This window comes from Nyctibius grandis, chromosome 4 (assembly GCF_013368605.1).
Source record: "Nyctibius grandis isolate bNycGra1 chromosome 4, bNycGra1.pri, whole genome shotgun sequence".
NCBI lineage: Eukaryota > Metazoa > Chordata > Aves > Nyctibiiformes > Nyctibiidae > Nyctibius > Nyctibius grandis.
In genome coordinates, this window is record NC_090661.1 from 5850029 (window position 1) to 5867784 (window position 17756).

A 17756-nucleotide genomic window follows, 5' to 3' on the forward strand; every position below is an offset into this window, starting at 1 on the left:
AAGCACAGTCAAATTGTGTTTACCAGAGAATTTATTCAAATTTCCGGTTAAGTGCTTTCCAATTAAAAAGTTGTCCTAGTTAGAAAATATAATCAATTATAAAATAAAAAATTGCACAGTAAATATTTTATTTTTTTTCTTAAGCATTTATTTAAGACTTATGCGGGGAAAAAGGGAGTTCAGAATGTCCAATCTATGTAACGTGCGGTTAAACATCACTTAGTCAATCATGTTTTCTAATTAAGCAGAATGTGTGATAATTTTGTGCTCAATAAAGAGCAATCCTTGGTATGAAATACAATACATCCTTGAAAGCTTTGTAATAACCAAATAAAATCCCAGATTACCATGTCTTGAAGTGAAGAAACCCAGTCATGACTATGTTTGTCTCTGCATGTGTAAGTAATCTTTCTAACATGAAGCCATAACCTAGCTTTTTCTGGCAAAAAAAAAAAAAAAGCCTTTCAAATTTTGTATAAGGAAAAGAAAAAAAACACCCCGAAGTTTCTGGGAAAAGAAATGCTAAAAAGCCTTTTAAAACTAACACACTAACAAGTGTGCAGTACTTGTAGTAGCTGTACAGCCATCACCCACCTGACCTGAACCATAACTCTTAATTATTCTGGGGGTGGAATTTATATCCCGCTGTTAAAGTGGAATAGATCTGGGATCAAAGAAGAATGAAATGTTCAGGTGGGCACCACTCCCTCTGTCCTCCCTCTGAACTGCGCACCACATTCAGCCTTTGATCGTACTAAGGGGTCCTGTTTCTGGGACTTCTCAGAAGGAAATTTTTCAATGGGTAATTGTGCTATTGGGTTTGTTAAATTGTACATGGAAATAAGATCACAGCCTGGTTTTGCTGAGCTGTACCTTCAGGAAAAGACTAGTAATTCACCTCACGGGTGACAAGCTTTAGGTTTTGTTTGACTCCTGAGAAGAAATGGCAGGACTTGGAGGAGGAGATGTCTGTGGAAAAGCCTATGGACTAGCAGGTTTGCGAAGAAAGTTCTACCCTATGTTTTCAGGGTAGAATGCCAACAAGAACACTTAACAGAGCTGTATTTGGAGCTTATTTGTAAAGTACCACATTGTTGTCAACAGTACATAATCTAACAGTAATTTACTCATTGTATTTACGTGGGTATGTTTGTCGCAAGAAAGATCACTGAAAGGATTCATTTTTTGGAACAAACAGAAGTTATAACTTCTCCAAAGGTACACAAAAGACCACTAGTGAATGTTTTTTTTTTCTTATGTGACTAAGGAAGTGAGAAGGGTAAAGCTTCTAGCCACTGTTTTTCAGATTACAAAACTTCTCTCTCACCCCCCTGTTTTGTTGCTTTTGTGTGTCTTCAAGGAATACGAATATCTCAACTACCTATATTATATTAACATGATATTGAGAAATTCTTGAACATTCGAAGTCATCATCCCAAAGCTATGTAGGCATTGTATATGCAGAAATTCTCTCTGGTCTCAATTACTTGTTATAAAAAATTCTATGTCAATTTGGATTTCTCTCTGTCTACTTGAAATCAGACTAGTATTTTCTTTTTGCTTTATATATTTATGCCTGGAAGATGTTAAATACGGGCATCTTGTGTAATGTAATTCACAATGAGTAAAGGTGAGTTACATTCATTTAAGTGAGTTAGAAAAATGTACTTCACTGACAGTAATTTCTCAGTGCACTCTTTCAGAGGATGAAAAAATGATTTACCTCACTGTTTCCTTGGTAAGACCTGATTCTATAAGAATGCCTAAGAGAAACTTAATATTTTTAAGATTTTCCAGGCTATGCTTTTTATAGGCACTTTACTCCTTATCAGAATTGGCCTTGTCTAGTCCTACTGGTACTTTGTCCTTTTTATTCAGTATCCCTAAAAAACTTCTGAATTAAAACAGCAGTGAAACTATTGCAATATGAATACAGCCTTCATAGACAGAAATTTTCAGAAAAAAAATTGATTATTCTGTGGTTTTGGGTTTAAGATGTAAATAAATATCACTACTTTCAAGTGAGTGGTTCATCAAAAACTTATTTTTAATGCCAGGATTTTATTCTCACTTGATGTTAGTTGGATTGATATCACTGGCCTATTGGCTCAGTAATCTGTGAAATAAAATAAATATACATGAAAGTTACAGAAAAAGTCCATCAAAATATGACAATGTTACCCAAAATAAGGCTGATAAATGATGCTTTCAGAAAGACTTTATTAATACATATGAGCCTGTCCCTTTGAAGAATACCTTTTCACCATAAACTGAAAAAGTTTTACTTGATGTGAGCAGTGTTATTACAATATGTTAGATTAACTAATTCTTTCTAATGGTAGGGAGCAATTAAAAAAATTAAACACTTGTCCTCCAACTTGATTTTTGATATGGCTGAAGTGTCGTTGAGCACAATGTATTATATAGCACCAGACACTCCCCTGAAAGGAAAGAAGCAGCAGTCACCTGTAACCGTCGTTACCTGCTTCCTATCCACTACCCAGATTTTCAGATGCCTGCACAATGCTTGTGTTGAAGAAAACCAGACATCCTGAAATTCTTAACTTTAGCTCTGGTATTGCACTGATTTAAACCGTAACACAGATGGTGCTGAATGGAGAAGTTGCCTAGTTGTCTGGCCAACCCCATGCAGTAATCCATCATCTCGCATGTGATTCTAATCCTTTAGCAGTGCACAACATCGGAGATGACATCCTGGCCTCTATTTATCATGTAAACATTGTTTTGTATAATTTCCTTTTTAATGGCAATTCAAATTATTTAATTATATATACTGTTTTTCAAATCTTGGTTCTTATTATTTGAAAATGTATTAATTTGTATAAATTTAGTGTAAAAATAGTTTAATAAATATCAATAATTAAAACGTTAATGATGTGAGGAATTACTTGGTCTAGTTCTAATGAGAACTGTCTCTGCATCAGATAGAGCCAAGCTTAATGTTCAGTCTTTCAAACGTTGGCTGGGACCATGTTTATTGTGAGTAATATTATGTACTGTATTTAGTAACAAATACAAATGTTACTGAACTCTAGAAAAATTCTTATATGTTAGTAAGTTTTTTCTCTAATAAGCCAGTGATAAGTCCAGTTAAATTTTGCGAATTCTAATGAAGTGAAACGCTTCTTTCTATATTGGATGCTCTGTTGCCAGACTGAGGAACCAAACCAGTGGTCTGATCTGTGTGTTTGTGTGATAGTGACTGATATCAGGTGTAAGAAACTTGATGCTGTGGAAATTAGGGGCTGCATTCACAAGAGACTTCCCTGCATCTGAGTAAGCATTTGACTTCTGCTTTGAAGCAAGATTGCCTAATCGTACATGGTTTTGACTAATGAAAGTGTGGCTGCTCTGATAAATCCACAGATAAATGCCTAATCCTGTTTTTAAATGCGACTTAGTACTTCTTTACATGAGCAGGGAACTGAAAATTCCAGGCTTTTGTCATTTTATCACCCAGAACAGCCTGTGCATAATGCTAATAAACATCACTTGAGGTATCTGCTGAGGACTACAGGCCTGCCCAAGATAACATGCATCAGCTATGATATGTGCTGGAAGCAGGGTCATTGCCCCAACGCAGAGACCAAGTTAACTGCGTTTCGTAGGGTTTACGCTAAACAGCGTTTATGTTGTGTGACTATACGTTAGGCTATGCTACAGTCAGCAGGGTGCATGTGATCTTGAGAAGTCTGGCAAGAAAACAGTATCCGGCTGGTGATGAACTTCAGAAACCTGATGAGCATGGGGTGGTGCTGAGGGAAAGGGTGCCTGCAAATATTTGGTCAAAATTAAAATGTGTTGCTCTTTAACTGAGAAATGAGAAGTTTATCCAATTATTCTGTATGCATGAAATGTGCATTACCGAATCAGTATTTCAGAGAGAAAAGTTACCTGGTTAGTCCAGTGTCTTTCTCTATGGTTCCCTTCATACACAGGGAAAACAACTAGTGGGCTGTTTTTGCAAATAGGACAGTAAAAGAAACCTGTACCTTATTCCTTTTGGTTGCATTGTAATGTGTCATTAATGACGGGGCTGAGAACTGCAGGAATCTGGGAGCTCCTTCTTCTCTAAAATGGAAAGTTCTTGCAGAGAATATATTTCCCTAAAGCGAGCAGTCTGTGTATCTAGCTCCTAGAGAAAGGGAGAGAAAATAATTTTGTATATTTATTGAGTATTTAAAAGCATCTTCTGAACCCCTGCACTCAGTATATTGCATAAACATTGTAAAAGGCCATATCTCCTCCTGAAGGACTGTGCAGGAAAATGATGTTATGTCATATAAAAAGCCAACAGTCCTTCCGCACAGGATGCAGGCTCCTTGCCCGACTTCAAACGCAAATCTCCCCAAATTCTTTCTCATTATATAGTTGCATAACTAGTTATTCTTGTGAATTTTCCTTTCATATCTCCAGGGAATGAGATGGAGAAATAAATCTGTAGTTAACCCCTTGTAGCATTTCATATAGTGTCTATGTACATGAACATGGCCATGCTTTAAGGCCAGGTTGGATGAGGCTTTGAGCAACCTGGTCTAGAGGGAAGGTGTCCCTGCCTGTGGCAGGGGGGTTGGAACTAGATGATCTTTAAGGTCCCTTCCAACCCAAACCATTCTATGATTTTGGTGTTTTCTAATTTCTCTGTTTATGTCAAGTTATGTTAATGTTAGTATCTCAATGTTTAAAACTACAAAATAGCATTTCAAATCACAAACAAAAGTGAGATAAATGAACAAAATAATAAAAACTGTTTGAATACTTTGAATTTTCCAGAAGGATATTATGGCATAATCCTAAATACTTTATAGTATGGAATTACTTTTGCTACTGACATTGAAATTAGAGTGAACTTGCATTCACATAAATGGAGCAGATTTGAGCCCAGTTCCCACATAAAAAATACACTTTTTCTCAGGAAAAAAATATGTCCCTTGAGGTCTGGTCTTTCTGCAAGCAATTCTGACCGAATTCATACATAATACTTGTAAAATTTATATCCTTTTCTCTCTCACAGGCACTGCATTAAAAAATATAGGAAAAAAATGCATAGTAGATTGCATCAGCTTTTTCTTCTTTATTTCCACAGGCACAACAGCTAACAGATCTGGAGCAAAAACTAGCAGTTGCAAAAGATGAATTGGAAAAGGCAGCCCTTGACAAAGTAAGAAGTGTAATGTAATGTAAGCGTGCTTATCTCTATCAGCTGTGAATGTTTGAGTGTAATTTGACAAAAACAAATGGAAGTCGTGCAATGATTTAGATGTATACTTAATTGTATGTACCTGAGAGTAATGTTACTGAAATCAGTGGAACTAATTATGATGCACGAAGTTAAGTACAACTGCAAAGTTATGCAAGAGGAGAGCAATCAAATTAGAAAGAAACATCTCAAAAACCCACAGAAAGCCAAATGCTGCAATTCTTTATGTGCAAAAGCACGCTAACAAGAATGTGCCTGTAACCAATATGATTTTTATTTGAAGTTTAGTCACAGTTCCAACTAGGAAGCACTATAGAAATGGGTCAGTCTCTAGTTAGGGTGGGACTGGTGTGACAGAGGTAACTCTTCTGTGGGCAGAGGTGCCCGCTCAGGACAGGGAGGCTGGGGGGAACCCCAGGAAGGGGACAAAGCAGGACACGTTCACTCCTGTCAGCTGTGCAACAGGGAAACTTTCTTCTACATTTAGGGTAGCTGAGAAGAAAACATGCAATAGAGAAGCATTTTACCAGAAAGGAAAACACTTCAATACGCTATCAAAGGCTACTTTTTTGGTTTGGTTTTTTAGTATTTTCAGGTTCCGTTAGATATTTAAAAAATGTACATCCCTTGCACTAAAAGCATTTTTCTTTACTCTTCGATATTGCAATCACTGAAATCATCTTCTTGAGAGAGGATTTGCATCCAGCATTGCAAAATGTCATCTATGTAAGCAATGCTCACAGTAGCATTATTCAAACCTTTGTGTGCATCTGGTGACTAAAAATGTTCCTCATTAGTACAATGAACTGAACTGCATCATGTATAAATTTAAAAATTAAACATGTTCCTTCTTTGCTCATATAACACTCACAGACATTGTCTCTCACTAACACCAATATACTGTCTGTGGCAGTGGCAAGACAGCAATGCTTGCTGTAAAATTATTCATTTTTATATAATTATTCATTATAATGCAGACAGTTGTGAAGGAGAAAGCAAAGAACATTTGACATCAGGAACTTTTAATGAGAATGCTATTAAGGGATTCTGTCCACAAATTAAAAGGGGATTTGCAGCACACACAACTGACTTCCTCAACACTCTTTTTTTTTTTTTTTTTCCTATGAAATATTACAGAATTTTAATTTAGGGCTCAGTTATGGTTTCATAGTCTTAGCAGAAGCCCAGTGTCATCTTCCTGCAGATCATCATTGAGAGAGTCTTTGGATGGTGTCATTGCTTACATGCTGCGGAAGCACAGTGGAAATGGCAAACAGGAGTAAGAAAAGCAGTGCAAACTAGAAATATCCACGTTTGACTAGTTTTAACTGCAGAGTAATAAGACCATTAAAGTTGTTAGGTGCCTTTTTCCTCGGGTTAAGAGCTTTTCTGTATGAACTATGAACTGAAAAGAGTTAGAGATGGCCAATGATCCATCCATGTCTTCAGTGAAGACTTGGCCTTAACTGTTTTGACAGTTAGCATGCACAGTTTCAGCTAAAGGAATGGAAGAAATGTGTAAAGCAAAGTGCATTTTTGGAACACGAGCTGTATTTGAAATGGATAATTGAGTGATTGAATCTCAAACTGTGCCTATAAATAGGCATTAATTTGTGTTTTTCTTTTTGGGAGGGTATCATACTTTTCTATTAAATATTAGTTTGCGCTGACAGTGGACTTAGTGTCTCTCGTAAGTCTATATACACTACAGCACTGTTTCTAGGTCCCGTGATGTACCCTTGGAAGACTGACAAATTTTGCATTGCCACAGCCCAAATTGTTCTGTATTGAATCCAACCACATGACAAGAGTATAAACAGATCTAGGAAATCTGAAGACATGTGCATGTTGTGGCAGTACTTTGACCAGCAAGCAGCCTATTTTGACCACAATCACATTTATACAAGGTTATAGAGAACTTTGTCAAACAACATCCCTGGTTCCAATAGTGTTTCCTTAAGTTGTACTCTCCTGCTGCCCATTTGTACATCTCCTACCAGCAAAGTCAAAATTGAATTTTGCTACCAACAGGATAAAAACAAAATAACCTATTCTACTTTTACCTTTGGAATGGCAAAATGGCTGATCATAGCCAAGGCAGAACAAGCACTGGATGACAGGGGTGAGAGATAAGAGGACGAGAAATTATCCAGAGGGATTTCCAGATGGGAAGAGTGTGGTGTCAGATCAGTGTGACTTGCCAGGAGCACCAGGGTCATATAGTGCTATAATGGCAGAGTCCATATTTTCAAGCAAAATTAGACAGCGTGCTACCTCTGCCATTTGGTGTCTGAGCTTATTTTGACTATATCAGATGGTGATTTATGTTCTCTGTGCAGTCACTTCTTGAAAAGGTGGGGGAAAAGACATATTAGATGAAAAGTAGTATGCTAAGATCTTCTGTTGTCCGTTATATATTAAAAGACCCCTGAGTCAGATGGATAAAGTAATCCTTTCCCTTTTGGACTGCCATTAGGTCAGAGGCGTATCAGTCTGACTCAAGGTTCATACATTTTAATAAGTAATTCATACAAAGTGCTGTCCTCTCTGATAATGTAGCATTCCTCCTCACTGCACACTTCTTAAGGGAAAGACATTCAATTTTGTCTGTTTGCAAACAAACCAAACTCTATTCCATCTCCCATTTCTTTGATTTTCCTTATTGTGCTGTTCATTAGTAGTCTTTTTATGGTTGTCTTTGATTCTACTGTTGAAATGTACCTTACTAACTGTTTTTGTTTGTTGATTTTAAAAGAAACATTCAGATTTTCCCAGTTATGAGATACATTCCCTGGTTCCAGTTCAGGGGAAGTTTATCTGATGTAAAACATGGAATATTTTTCGGGTTCTAAAAAAATGCTTGTTTAGCAAATAAACTAAAACAAGGCAGTGTGTGCCCAATGCCATTGGTTAGGATTTCTGTAACTGTGAAATATTTTTATGTTGTATATGTAATATTTCACACAGGTAGTGTGTAATGTTACTTATACAAATATTTTCCATCAACTTTTACCATGGTATACCTTGATTTATCTTCAAAAAATTTTGAAGGTTGAAATGTGCTGATGTAGCCTGTATTTGTAGGCGCATTCTTAATATAAAGAATAAGAGCAAGATTTGTTTGGTTTTTGTTTTTTTTTTTAAGGCCGAATGCTGCCTAACTCCCCCTGAAACGACTATAAGTTACCTCTATGTCTGACATATGACTCTAAGTGTCTTCTGTGATGGAGCAAAGATTTGAAATGAGATTTTTCTCAGTGCTGTAGTTATCTCACTGTTCTTACTGTCTAAACAGACTGCTATTTTCGTTACTACCTCTATCTGTACTTATGTGAGTAAAACACCAGTCTTCTAACATGAGTTGCAAGCACTTCACTGCTTAGAAGTTTTAGTTTGGCTTGATGGACAGTAATTGATCTGGACAACCATATTCTTATATTAAAAGACCATATTAATAAAAATAAACCATATTAATATGGTTTATTTACTATATACTGCAATAACATAATATGCTCATGAGGGAAGTCATCTTTGTTGGATTAAAAGCAATCTTTATAACCTGTGGAAAAATACCAATTATTCCAAATGTTATAAACAAAATTCCATGCAAAGTCAATGTCTTTGCAATACCTGTGAACATTTACTTCCCTGTAACTATTGCATGTAAAAGTCTGGAGACGGTATGATATTTGGTAGACTGTATTCTTGTTTCTTTTAGATAAAATAATATTAAATAATTATTTGCAATAATGTGGATAAAACTGCATCAGGGAAGGAAGAGTGCAATGACTTTCTAGGCAGTTTGATGTGTAATGCACAGTAACCTAATCATATACAAAAACTTCTTTAAACAGCCTTAATTTCTTCCATTAATATGAAAAAGCAGCAGCTGTTCATAAATGTTGGGTTTAATGCAGAGAGAGAAAGTAAGCAATTCTATTCATAATAACACAGAGAACTGATGATTTCTTATTTTCCTCAGGAATCACAGCTGAAAGCTCTGAAGGAGACCGTGCAGCTTTGCCTGTCTTCAGTTCTGCACAATCAGCCGCCCGCTACGAATCTAATCCCTTCAAAACCAACTGAGAAGCTGACATCCCCAGTTACAAAGGGCTCCAAAGTTCCATTTCAAGTGACAAGCACCAAGGTATGGTTTCTCTCTCAGTTGTTTTTTTTTTTTTAAATATCTTTGAAAATTTGTCCTGTAAGGGCATCAAACTGGAACTAAGGAGGATTTTAAATTCATTGAAAGATTAGGATGAATTTTGAGGATAATTCTAAGCCTGTTTCTGATGTCAATAAACTTTTTTTAAAGTTGGGAAGCAGCTGCTTTTTTTTGCTGAGGAACAAAATTCTGTCTATCACTTGCTAAATGGACCATGTCTGCATAAAAAATCTACAAGAAAGATGGATTTGCATCTAAAATAAGTGAGGATGCTAATTCATAGGATTATTTACCTGTCAGGCACTGATAGTGAGTTTGTGTCAATATAGCACTAAACAGTAAGACAGTTTTTGCTCATGGTGTTTTTTTATTGAAAAGAACTGATATAAAAACATAAAACAGTCTGGGAAACCCAAATCAAATTTGCCAAAAGGAATCTGTGGAATTGATAGTATCTATAGAATATTCCAACCATGAAAGTTAAGGAGAAAGCATGAGAAAAAAAAATTGATGAAAAGTGTTCTGATTCAATAGATTCAAGCATTTTAATATAGTCAAGATTTACAGTGATTAACAACTGTCCTGACAATTTTTATCTCCAGGGTTGCATTTTGCTCATGTATTCAACTGATTCAATAGGTATAGAAGAAATCTGTGATTTCAGTTAAAAAAGAGGTTTTACAGAAAATGAGTGAAGGACACTTTAATGTCTTCCTTAAATTCTAAAACTCTTTCCTGAAGTATAAATAAGAATTGCTAAGTCATATCCAATTTGTAATTTTTATATGGCAGCTGTTCTTATTCTCTATTAGTAGAGTCTGAAGCCAAAAATTAGTAATCTTTCTGTATGTAATTAAAATTGAAATATTGTTTCAGAAAGCAGAATATCATTATAAAACTGGATCTCACATTACTACTCTTACAATAATGATTGTCGGATCCTTAATAACTGTTTTACAGGAAGAAACCTTCATTCCCAAAAATGATTATGTCTGGGGACAAAGCACTGTATTAATTAACAGCAGCACAGGGGGATATTAGTGCTCATTGAGATTAAGATCACTGGTTCTATGTGCTGCAGGAGAGTGGACTCTTCTTTTGTAGGTCATGCAGACTGAGCTTCACTTTGGGATCTCAGGAGCACATTTTTCCTAATTAATGTGGCTGTAGAATTGTCTATCTTGTTCTTATTGTCCTTCTTTTCAGGTTGGAAGTGTTTGTGCCTCTGTCATGTACTGACAGATAAGGCCCAACAATCCACCGTGCCTGTGTTTAAGATTGGTGTAGAGTCAGAACCTTTGAAGCATTTGAGGTCTCCGTGGTGTTACACATATTACTATAGTGCAATGAAGAAAACAGGAAGACAGTGTAGAGATTAGAATTAGATTTTTATATATTTTACTGAAACATAAAATACTCTTCCTTCTTTTTTCCATGATCATATAGATTTTGTGTTTGATGTTCCTGTTTGTAAAATGTATCAGTATTTCCATGCTTCAACTTTGAGAACCAACATTTAGTCCTCTGCATCCAAAAGTGCTTGAATAAGTTATGTTGCCTCTTTAATAGACATTGCTCATATTTCTCTGCACTTGGCATATGCCATGAAAACGCCTGAGAAAATAATGGTCTGCAATCCTCGTCTTCCACACATTTGACACCTCATTGTTATAAATCGGTGCATTATCTGTGATTATAAAACCTCTGAAATCTGCTACTGTGAAATAGGTTGTCAAAGAATCATAGTCAGTCCAGAATTATACCTTCTGTGCTTGAGCTGTATTGTAGGAGGCTTTTTTTTTATGATGACATCTGTTCTTATGTATCCTTTCCTTGGCTCTTTCTTCCTCTTATAAACCAACTAACTCTAACTACACTTGTATAGCTTTTTTTTTAAATTAGATTTGCATAAACATTTTGGTATGGCAGGCTAGTATTTGTCTGGTAAATATCTTGTATCAAAGATATTCTCTTTCAGCCTAAAAATTGCTTTCAAAAAACATCAAACTTGTTTTAAATCTGTTGAAGGGTACATCATATGGCATGTGATGCCTGTATCACTTGGGGACAATCATTCCTTGGACTGGGGTGCTTCCTGCTTAAAAAAAAAAAAAAAAGGTGCAAATAAGTAGGTTGTATATTGATATTCATGATTGGTAACCATAATACCTGAACACTTGTTAGAGATGATATTTAGCACAAGAACATGGTGCAGAAAGGATCATTAGGAAAGCATATCGTCAAATTTCTTGGGGAAGTTAATTTAAAAAGTTTATTTCCCAGTGAGGTATTTTGGTCTTTCTAGAGAATGTGATATAAAGCAGCATAAATCAGGTTTAAAAAAATCAGTGCAAATCAGTGCATAGATGTGCCTGAATCACTGCAAATAATTTGTTCTGGGTAGCTTAGTAATTTGGAAGAGTGAGTAGTGATGGGAAATTCTTACATTTAAGTCATAGGAAAAGTTACCTTGAAGTTACCCCATTACAGAGGTGATGAGGAAAGAGTGAAATGAAGAGAAAGGAGGAGGCCTGAAACTCTGCTTTCATTTTTAATCTCCAGATAGATCTGTAGATCCCAGAAAACTAACAGAATAGCTTCAGACTCATGAAAAATTAACCATCTGAATGTAGCAATATATCATCTCATCTCTCTCCCATTGTAGGTCAAGAAAGAAACCTAAATCAGAATAAATTACTTAAGGAAATAATTTCTGTTTTCTAAAATCAGAGCTATTACCATTCATATAATTTATCATAATATTCTGGTATAGATAAAGGTTCTGACCCTTTGAACAAAGAAATTGCAAATTCTTTGCTCAAGAAGCTATGAAACAACACATATATAATTATAGACTTATTTTTGTCCTCATAGGAATGATTAAGAGACTGAAAGATTTTTTTAATGTGCCTGATTATTTTTACTCAACGTGACCTCTGTATAACATGTAAAAAACATAACTCAAGTTAGTTTTCTTTAGGCATTACATTTCAAACTGACATTATGGCATTATGTCAGGAAGAACCCCAAATCTTGTGTGTAATAACCTCACCCCAGAGGCAGAAAGATGGGCAAATGGATTTCTGAACAATAAAAGGTACTAGTCTGAATTTAAAAGGTCTTAGAGAAGTGAATCGGTTATCTGAAGTTCACAATTATGCTTTTTGGTAACGTCTGTTTTCTCTATTTGGAAGAACAAAGCTTTAAAATATAAAATATTTGTGACTCTTCTTTTCCAGTTCTCCATTGATTTTTGCTGCGTACTTCCTCACTGTTGCCTGAATCATTCTCTGCATCTGTCTGATATTTCAGACCATAAAACGAGTGTTCAGATGGCAGAGAGCAGACGGTCCAGTATTGTCTGAGGTATCTTTTTTTAAAGGGTCTGTTTCAAAAAGATCACAAAGTATAAGGTTAGACCTGAAACAATGACAGGTTTTAAACAAAAATTAAGCCTATTTTGTTGGCTGCTATGGTAAATGAAAATTCTATGTAATTATGAAAAACACATAGAGCAAAACTTCTCATTTAATTGAGCTCCAGGGTAATATAAACAAATACAGATACAGCATGGCATGCTAGGAGTTATTTAGAAATTAATTGTGTGCTCACAATTGAGGAAAAAATAGTGTGTATCCTCATGACCTTATCAGAGGAAACAGAGGTTGAACCTAAGGACACATAATATATCACCTGTGGTCAGCTATAAGTAAACAGCAAGAGCATTGAGGGCAGCGAATAGCTTTGTGCTCCATTAAAGCCTGAGGAATTTGGCCTCTGTGGTACCTCAGTGCTTTTCTGCTTTTGGTGCCTCAAACTCTGCTTCTGCCAGAGTTAATGAGATATCACTGGCACCTGCAGTTTCAGTGACCTGTAGATCATCGCATTCAGCACAGGGATTGGAAAACCATAATTAAAAAAAGAAAAAGGCAATTACTAAATGCAGTGTCAGCCACATTTTGTAATACGGAGTAATAACATACAATCATATAACCCTTTCCTAACACATAAACGTTATGAGAAAAAACTAGCATTGAAAAATGACACTATACATTGTTTTAGAATTTAATTTCAAAGAGAGTAAGGAATATGTGTCTCCTTCTAAGGTACTTACCATAGAAATCTCACATACTATGAGTATCTGTAAGACTAATGTAGTAAGAAATTTGTTTTTAAAAAGATAAAAGGTAATTTAATTGCAGAAGCGTGACTAGCATGACCTATTTCTTCATGTAAGTCTTTCCTGTTCTGCTTTTTATAGATGTCTTTGGGCTTATGGACTTTTATTCTCATTATGGTCAACTAGATGCCAACCATAGTGGTGTATTATTGTTAATGATGATTCATAAAAGTATGGCGACTCTTCCTCAGATCTGTTATTTCCAGAATTTGCTTCAGATTATGTTTTTTGCTGTGCCTCAGAAAGCTTCCATGGAACATTTTCTACAGCCCTTTTTCTTCAGTAGCTAATTTTTAATAAAACTTTATTACATGCTGAAAAACGTTTAACACCAGAGATCGTTAAATTGAAAGCTGAAGCTCTTTGCTTTTATTACTTACTTCAAAGAAGTCTTCATTATTAACACATTATCTTGATAGTAAATTCAGTTCAGAGCTTTTTTTCAACTAAGTACAATCAAGGGAAATTGGAAGAAAACCACCTGGCATCTCTTCCTTAGTCCATAACCTAAAAACAATATCATTCTCCTTCAAGTTTTAGTGACACAATCTTTATAATTATCTTCATTTCATTAGCTATTTGACCTCACTCCTCTTTGTCACAGAGTATAAGTAGGTGGACTGGCCCATTACCCCAGGGTTCAACTCTGAAATTAGCAATGGGCCAATGGGCTGAAGAATTAACTGGTAACCATTTATTACTGCTCTTTTTGTGGCTGTTAACTGTGGGTCAGTTTGCCTGTGTATGAAAAATACTCCAAAGTCTCACTCCAAATATCTTCTTTTTTAATTAATGTCTTCACTTATCAGATGTTTCTATAAAGTCTCCCACAATCTAGTACATAATATGTCTCAAATTTTGTGGGTTACTGCTTGACAGTAGTTGAAAAGGGATATGAGTATATAAAATTTAAATTTCCTAAGGGATGTTTTAAATAACCTAAAAACCCCAGATTATTAGGTATGGCTAATGGTCTCGTGTGGACCTGGGGATTAACACAGACAGCTTACATCCATCTTCTCAAATTCTGCTTCAGTCTAAAACCAGGCCCCTGTCCTAGGGCAGCCTCAGGCTTGCTGTGACGCTCAGCAGCTTTCTGGACAAGCTTACTTGTCTTTTTCTCTATCAAAAGCAAGAAAGAGAAGAGAAGATCCCCTTAATTACCTTTCAGATGTTATATTTTTAAAGATATCTTTCCTCACCTACTCATATAAAGTGATATTTTTTTTAAATGGTTCTCTCTCTTCCCCACCCTGGTGACAATGGAGATGACTGGGGAAATGTCCAGTATTTCTAATTTTAGTTAAAGTTGTGTTTAGCAGAAAAATAGTAACACAGTGTTTCATCTTGTGACTTTCCTAGCTGACATGTTTGTTACATGTTCTGTTAAAAAATATGCACATGTGAGCAACGAAAACAAAACTCAATTTATGTGCCTTTGCAGGTGCACATTAGTAAACCTGTTTTAAGATTTTTTATTATTAGCACTTTTTTCTACCGATGTTACATATAGAAGTAGACGTGAAATGTGCAGAGGATCTAATTGATCATTTTAAGTGGCTTACAGACTTGAATGTAATTGTAAAAGTACTTCCAAGGGAATTTTGCTACCCAAGGATATATTAAAGATTTATTTGAAAATTATTAATGTGGGTATCCTGCATACAATATGTATTATTAATCTACTGTTGCAAAGTTTCACTTGATATGTGTATATGGAGCCAAGTGGGAAACATTAGAGATAGTTAAGTGATCCTTTTACTTGATTTGAACAAAGACATGATTTGGAAAATATTCACAAAGAGAATATTGATTGACTCTGGGCATTTTGGCCATAATAGGAATTTTCTGGCAATTTTATTAAAAACATTGCATAGAATTGTAAAGTGTAAGAAATGCAGAATGGACTGGTGATAAACCTAAGGCATTCAAGTTCAATTTAGTCTTGAGCAATTTAAGAAATCACCTACTAGCCTACACCTGAAGTGTCATCAACTTCCAGAATTGTTAAGCTCCCCCTTATTCTACATTTATTATTTTATGTTAAAATAATAATAGGTAAAATGTAAAATAAAAAATAAATAAAATGTTATTTTATTGTCAATGAGAGACTAACATAGTCTGAATGAATGTGCTGTCATATAATGGAAATGCAGACATACAATTAAAACAAAAAAACTTTTAGTATCATGCCTGTATTTGTTCAAATCCTTAAAAGTTAAATGGGTGTGGTTAAATTGAGTGTTTGAAGCAGTGAAAAATGGAGTCACATAATAAATGACTATTGAATCTTTTTTATTACTAAACATGTTGAGGTAGTTTACAGATTATTTGTGGAATCATATTTTCCCATATCTTTTGAAAAATAATAGTTCTCATCTTTGTTGATGGAACTGTGGTAACGATGGTAATCATATTGTCAGGTATTTTTCATAAGAAAAACTGTCTTTGTAAGAAGGGACTTAAAGAAACAGATTATTGGAAGCAGAGTGTGTTGTGGAAAAGCTTCTCTACCAGGATTCCTACCTTTTCTTAAATCAATAAGAAAGCCTTTTTTAAGACCTGATTGGGGAAAAAAGTCAAAGTCTCGAAAGAAAAAGAGCTTCTTCAAGTGACCTCATTTATGAAATTCAGCTCATGGTTCAGAGTGGTTCCATCTTCACCTAGTTGGTCCTCCTGGAGTCTGTAACTCTTCTGGGGTTGGGCATCTTTGGCTTTGTTTTCCTGAAAATACAGATGTTCATGTCTGTGACTGTAACTTCAGCAGCTGCTTTGTTCATCTGGGGAGACTGTAATTGCCTATAAAGCATATTCTGATGGTGTGTATTATGGCTGCTCTGAAGTGTAAGAAGTGTTATACAATGTTCATTATTCCACAGCTAATTGCTTTTTTCTTTGTGATGGCTGTAGAAAATCAGGTCTGTTATTGAAGGAATGTGTTTATTTGGTTGCTTTAGTTTCTTAAGTATTATAACATCAAAAACCCCCCACCTTAAGATCTTAACAGTTTTATAAAAGAAAGTTTTGATACTTTGTCCTCTGCAGTGAAGGGTAGCCTGTTTTAAAACTTTAGAAATGGTGGGAAAATGAAGAGAAGTAGAAGGTGTATTTATACATGTAGTTGTACCCTTGAGTACTCACCCATCTCTCTAGACATCCTTGAACTTTGCATACTACAAAATATTAGGTATTCGAATGTGCCCACTCTATAAGAAAAAATGATTGTAAAATTTATCTGTTATTAAGGGAATGTGAAATTATAGGTTTAGATATAATGTAATACAGGTTAATTACTTGTATAAACATATTAACAAATCTCTCTAATAATATTTATGTATGATGATCCTACAAAAAATTCTCATTTTCAAACCTAATTAATTCTATTTCTTTTTCTTGTTGTTTTAGTTACAGATACTCTTACAACAGACATCTAGAGTCACTGCTAAACAAATGGTTATTTGAAGAAATTTGAAGTGAAATGATCCATATCAAGTCAGCTAATTGCATTCTGGCATTAGAAATAAATGTTCATGAGTAATTAGGCCACTCAAAAATAGACTTCTGCAGTCTCTAATACCATGTTGGAGTAATATTTTGGCATCAGTGAAAGTTGCTTTACATTGTGTATTTATTATATCGTCATACACACTAAGGACAGAAGAAAACCTTGTGGACATCTAGTCTCACCTGGCATACTTGCCACAAAAGTTTTTCTATAAAAATGTTGATGTATACCTTGAAAATTTTATTCTACCAGTTCACTGCTTGTACAAAAACTCCTTAATAATGCTTTCATACATGTCCTCAGTACCAGAAATTCAGAAAAAAGGAGTTATAAACACATAACTCAGACCTTATCTCCTATCTTGCATGTTGCAATCCAGTGTAACTGAAGTTCGGATTCTGCCTGTTCTTATATGGACATTTATTAGCAGAAAAAAACCCTAGGTAACTCTCCCTCTCCCTCTGTAATCCATTGTTCAGATAGGCAGAATTACAACCATCCCTTAATATGTATTACCCTTAAGCGTATTTTCATTTTTAGATATTAGATAAAAGAGCTGAACAGACAAAAACTACACCAGGACAGTAAATTTCATTACACAATAATTTAGCAACTGACATATTGTATCGTCATTGCTGAGCGCTCCTAGAAGCGTTCTCCTGCTCTGAGGAAAACACCACCTGAG

The 17756-nt window shown here is 35.2% G+C and overlaps 1 protein-coding gene across 1 annotated transcript in view; it reads left to right on the forward strand.

Annotated features, from left to right (window-relative positions):
• The window catches only part of LUZP2 (leucine zipper protein 2), a 194057-nt gene that overhangs the window by 144973 nt on the left and 31328 nt on the right, over window positions 1–17756 (forward strand). Inside the window, exons 8-9 of the mRNA XM_068399738.1 lie at window positions 5108–5182; window positions 9204–9368. Coding sequence (XP_068255839.1) covers window positions 5108–5182; window positions 9204–9368 — 240 coding nt within the window. The remainder of the gene's footprint in view (window positions 1–5107; window positions 5183–9203; window positions 9369–17756) is intronic.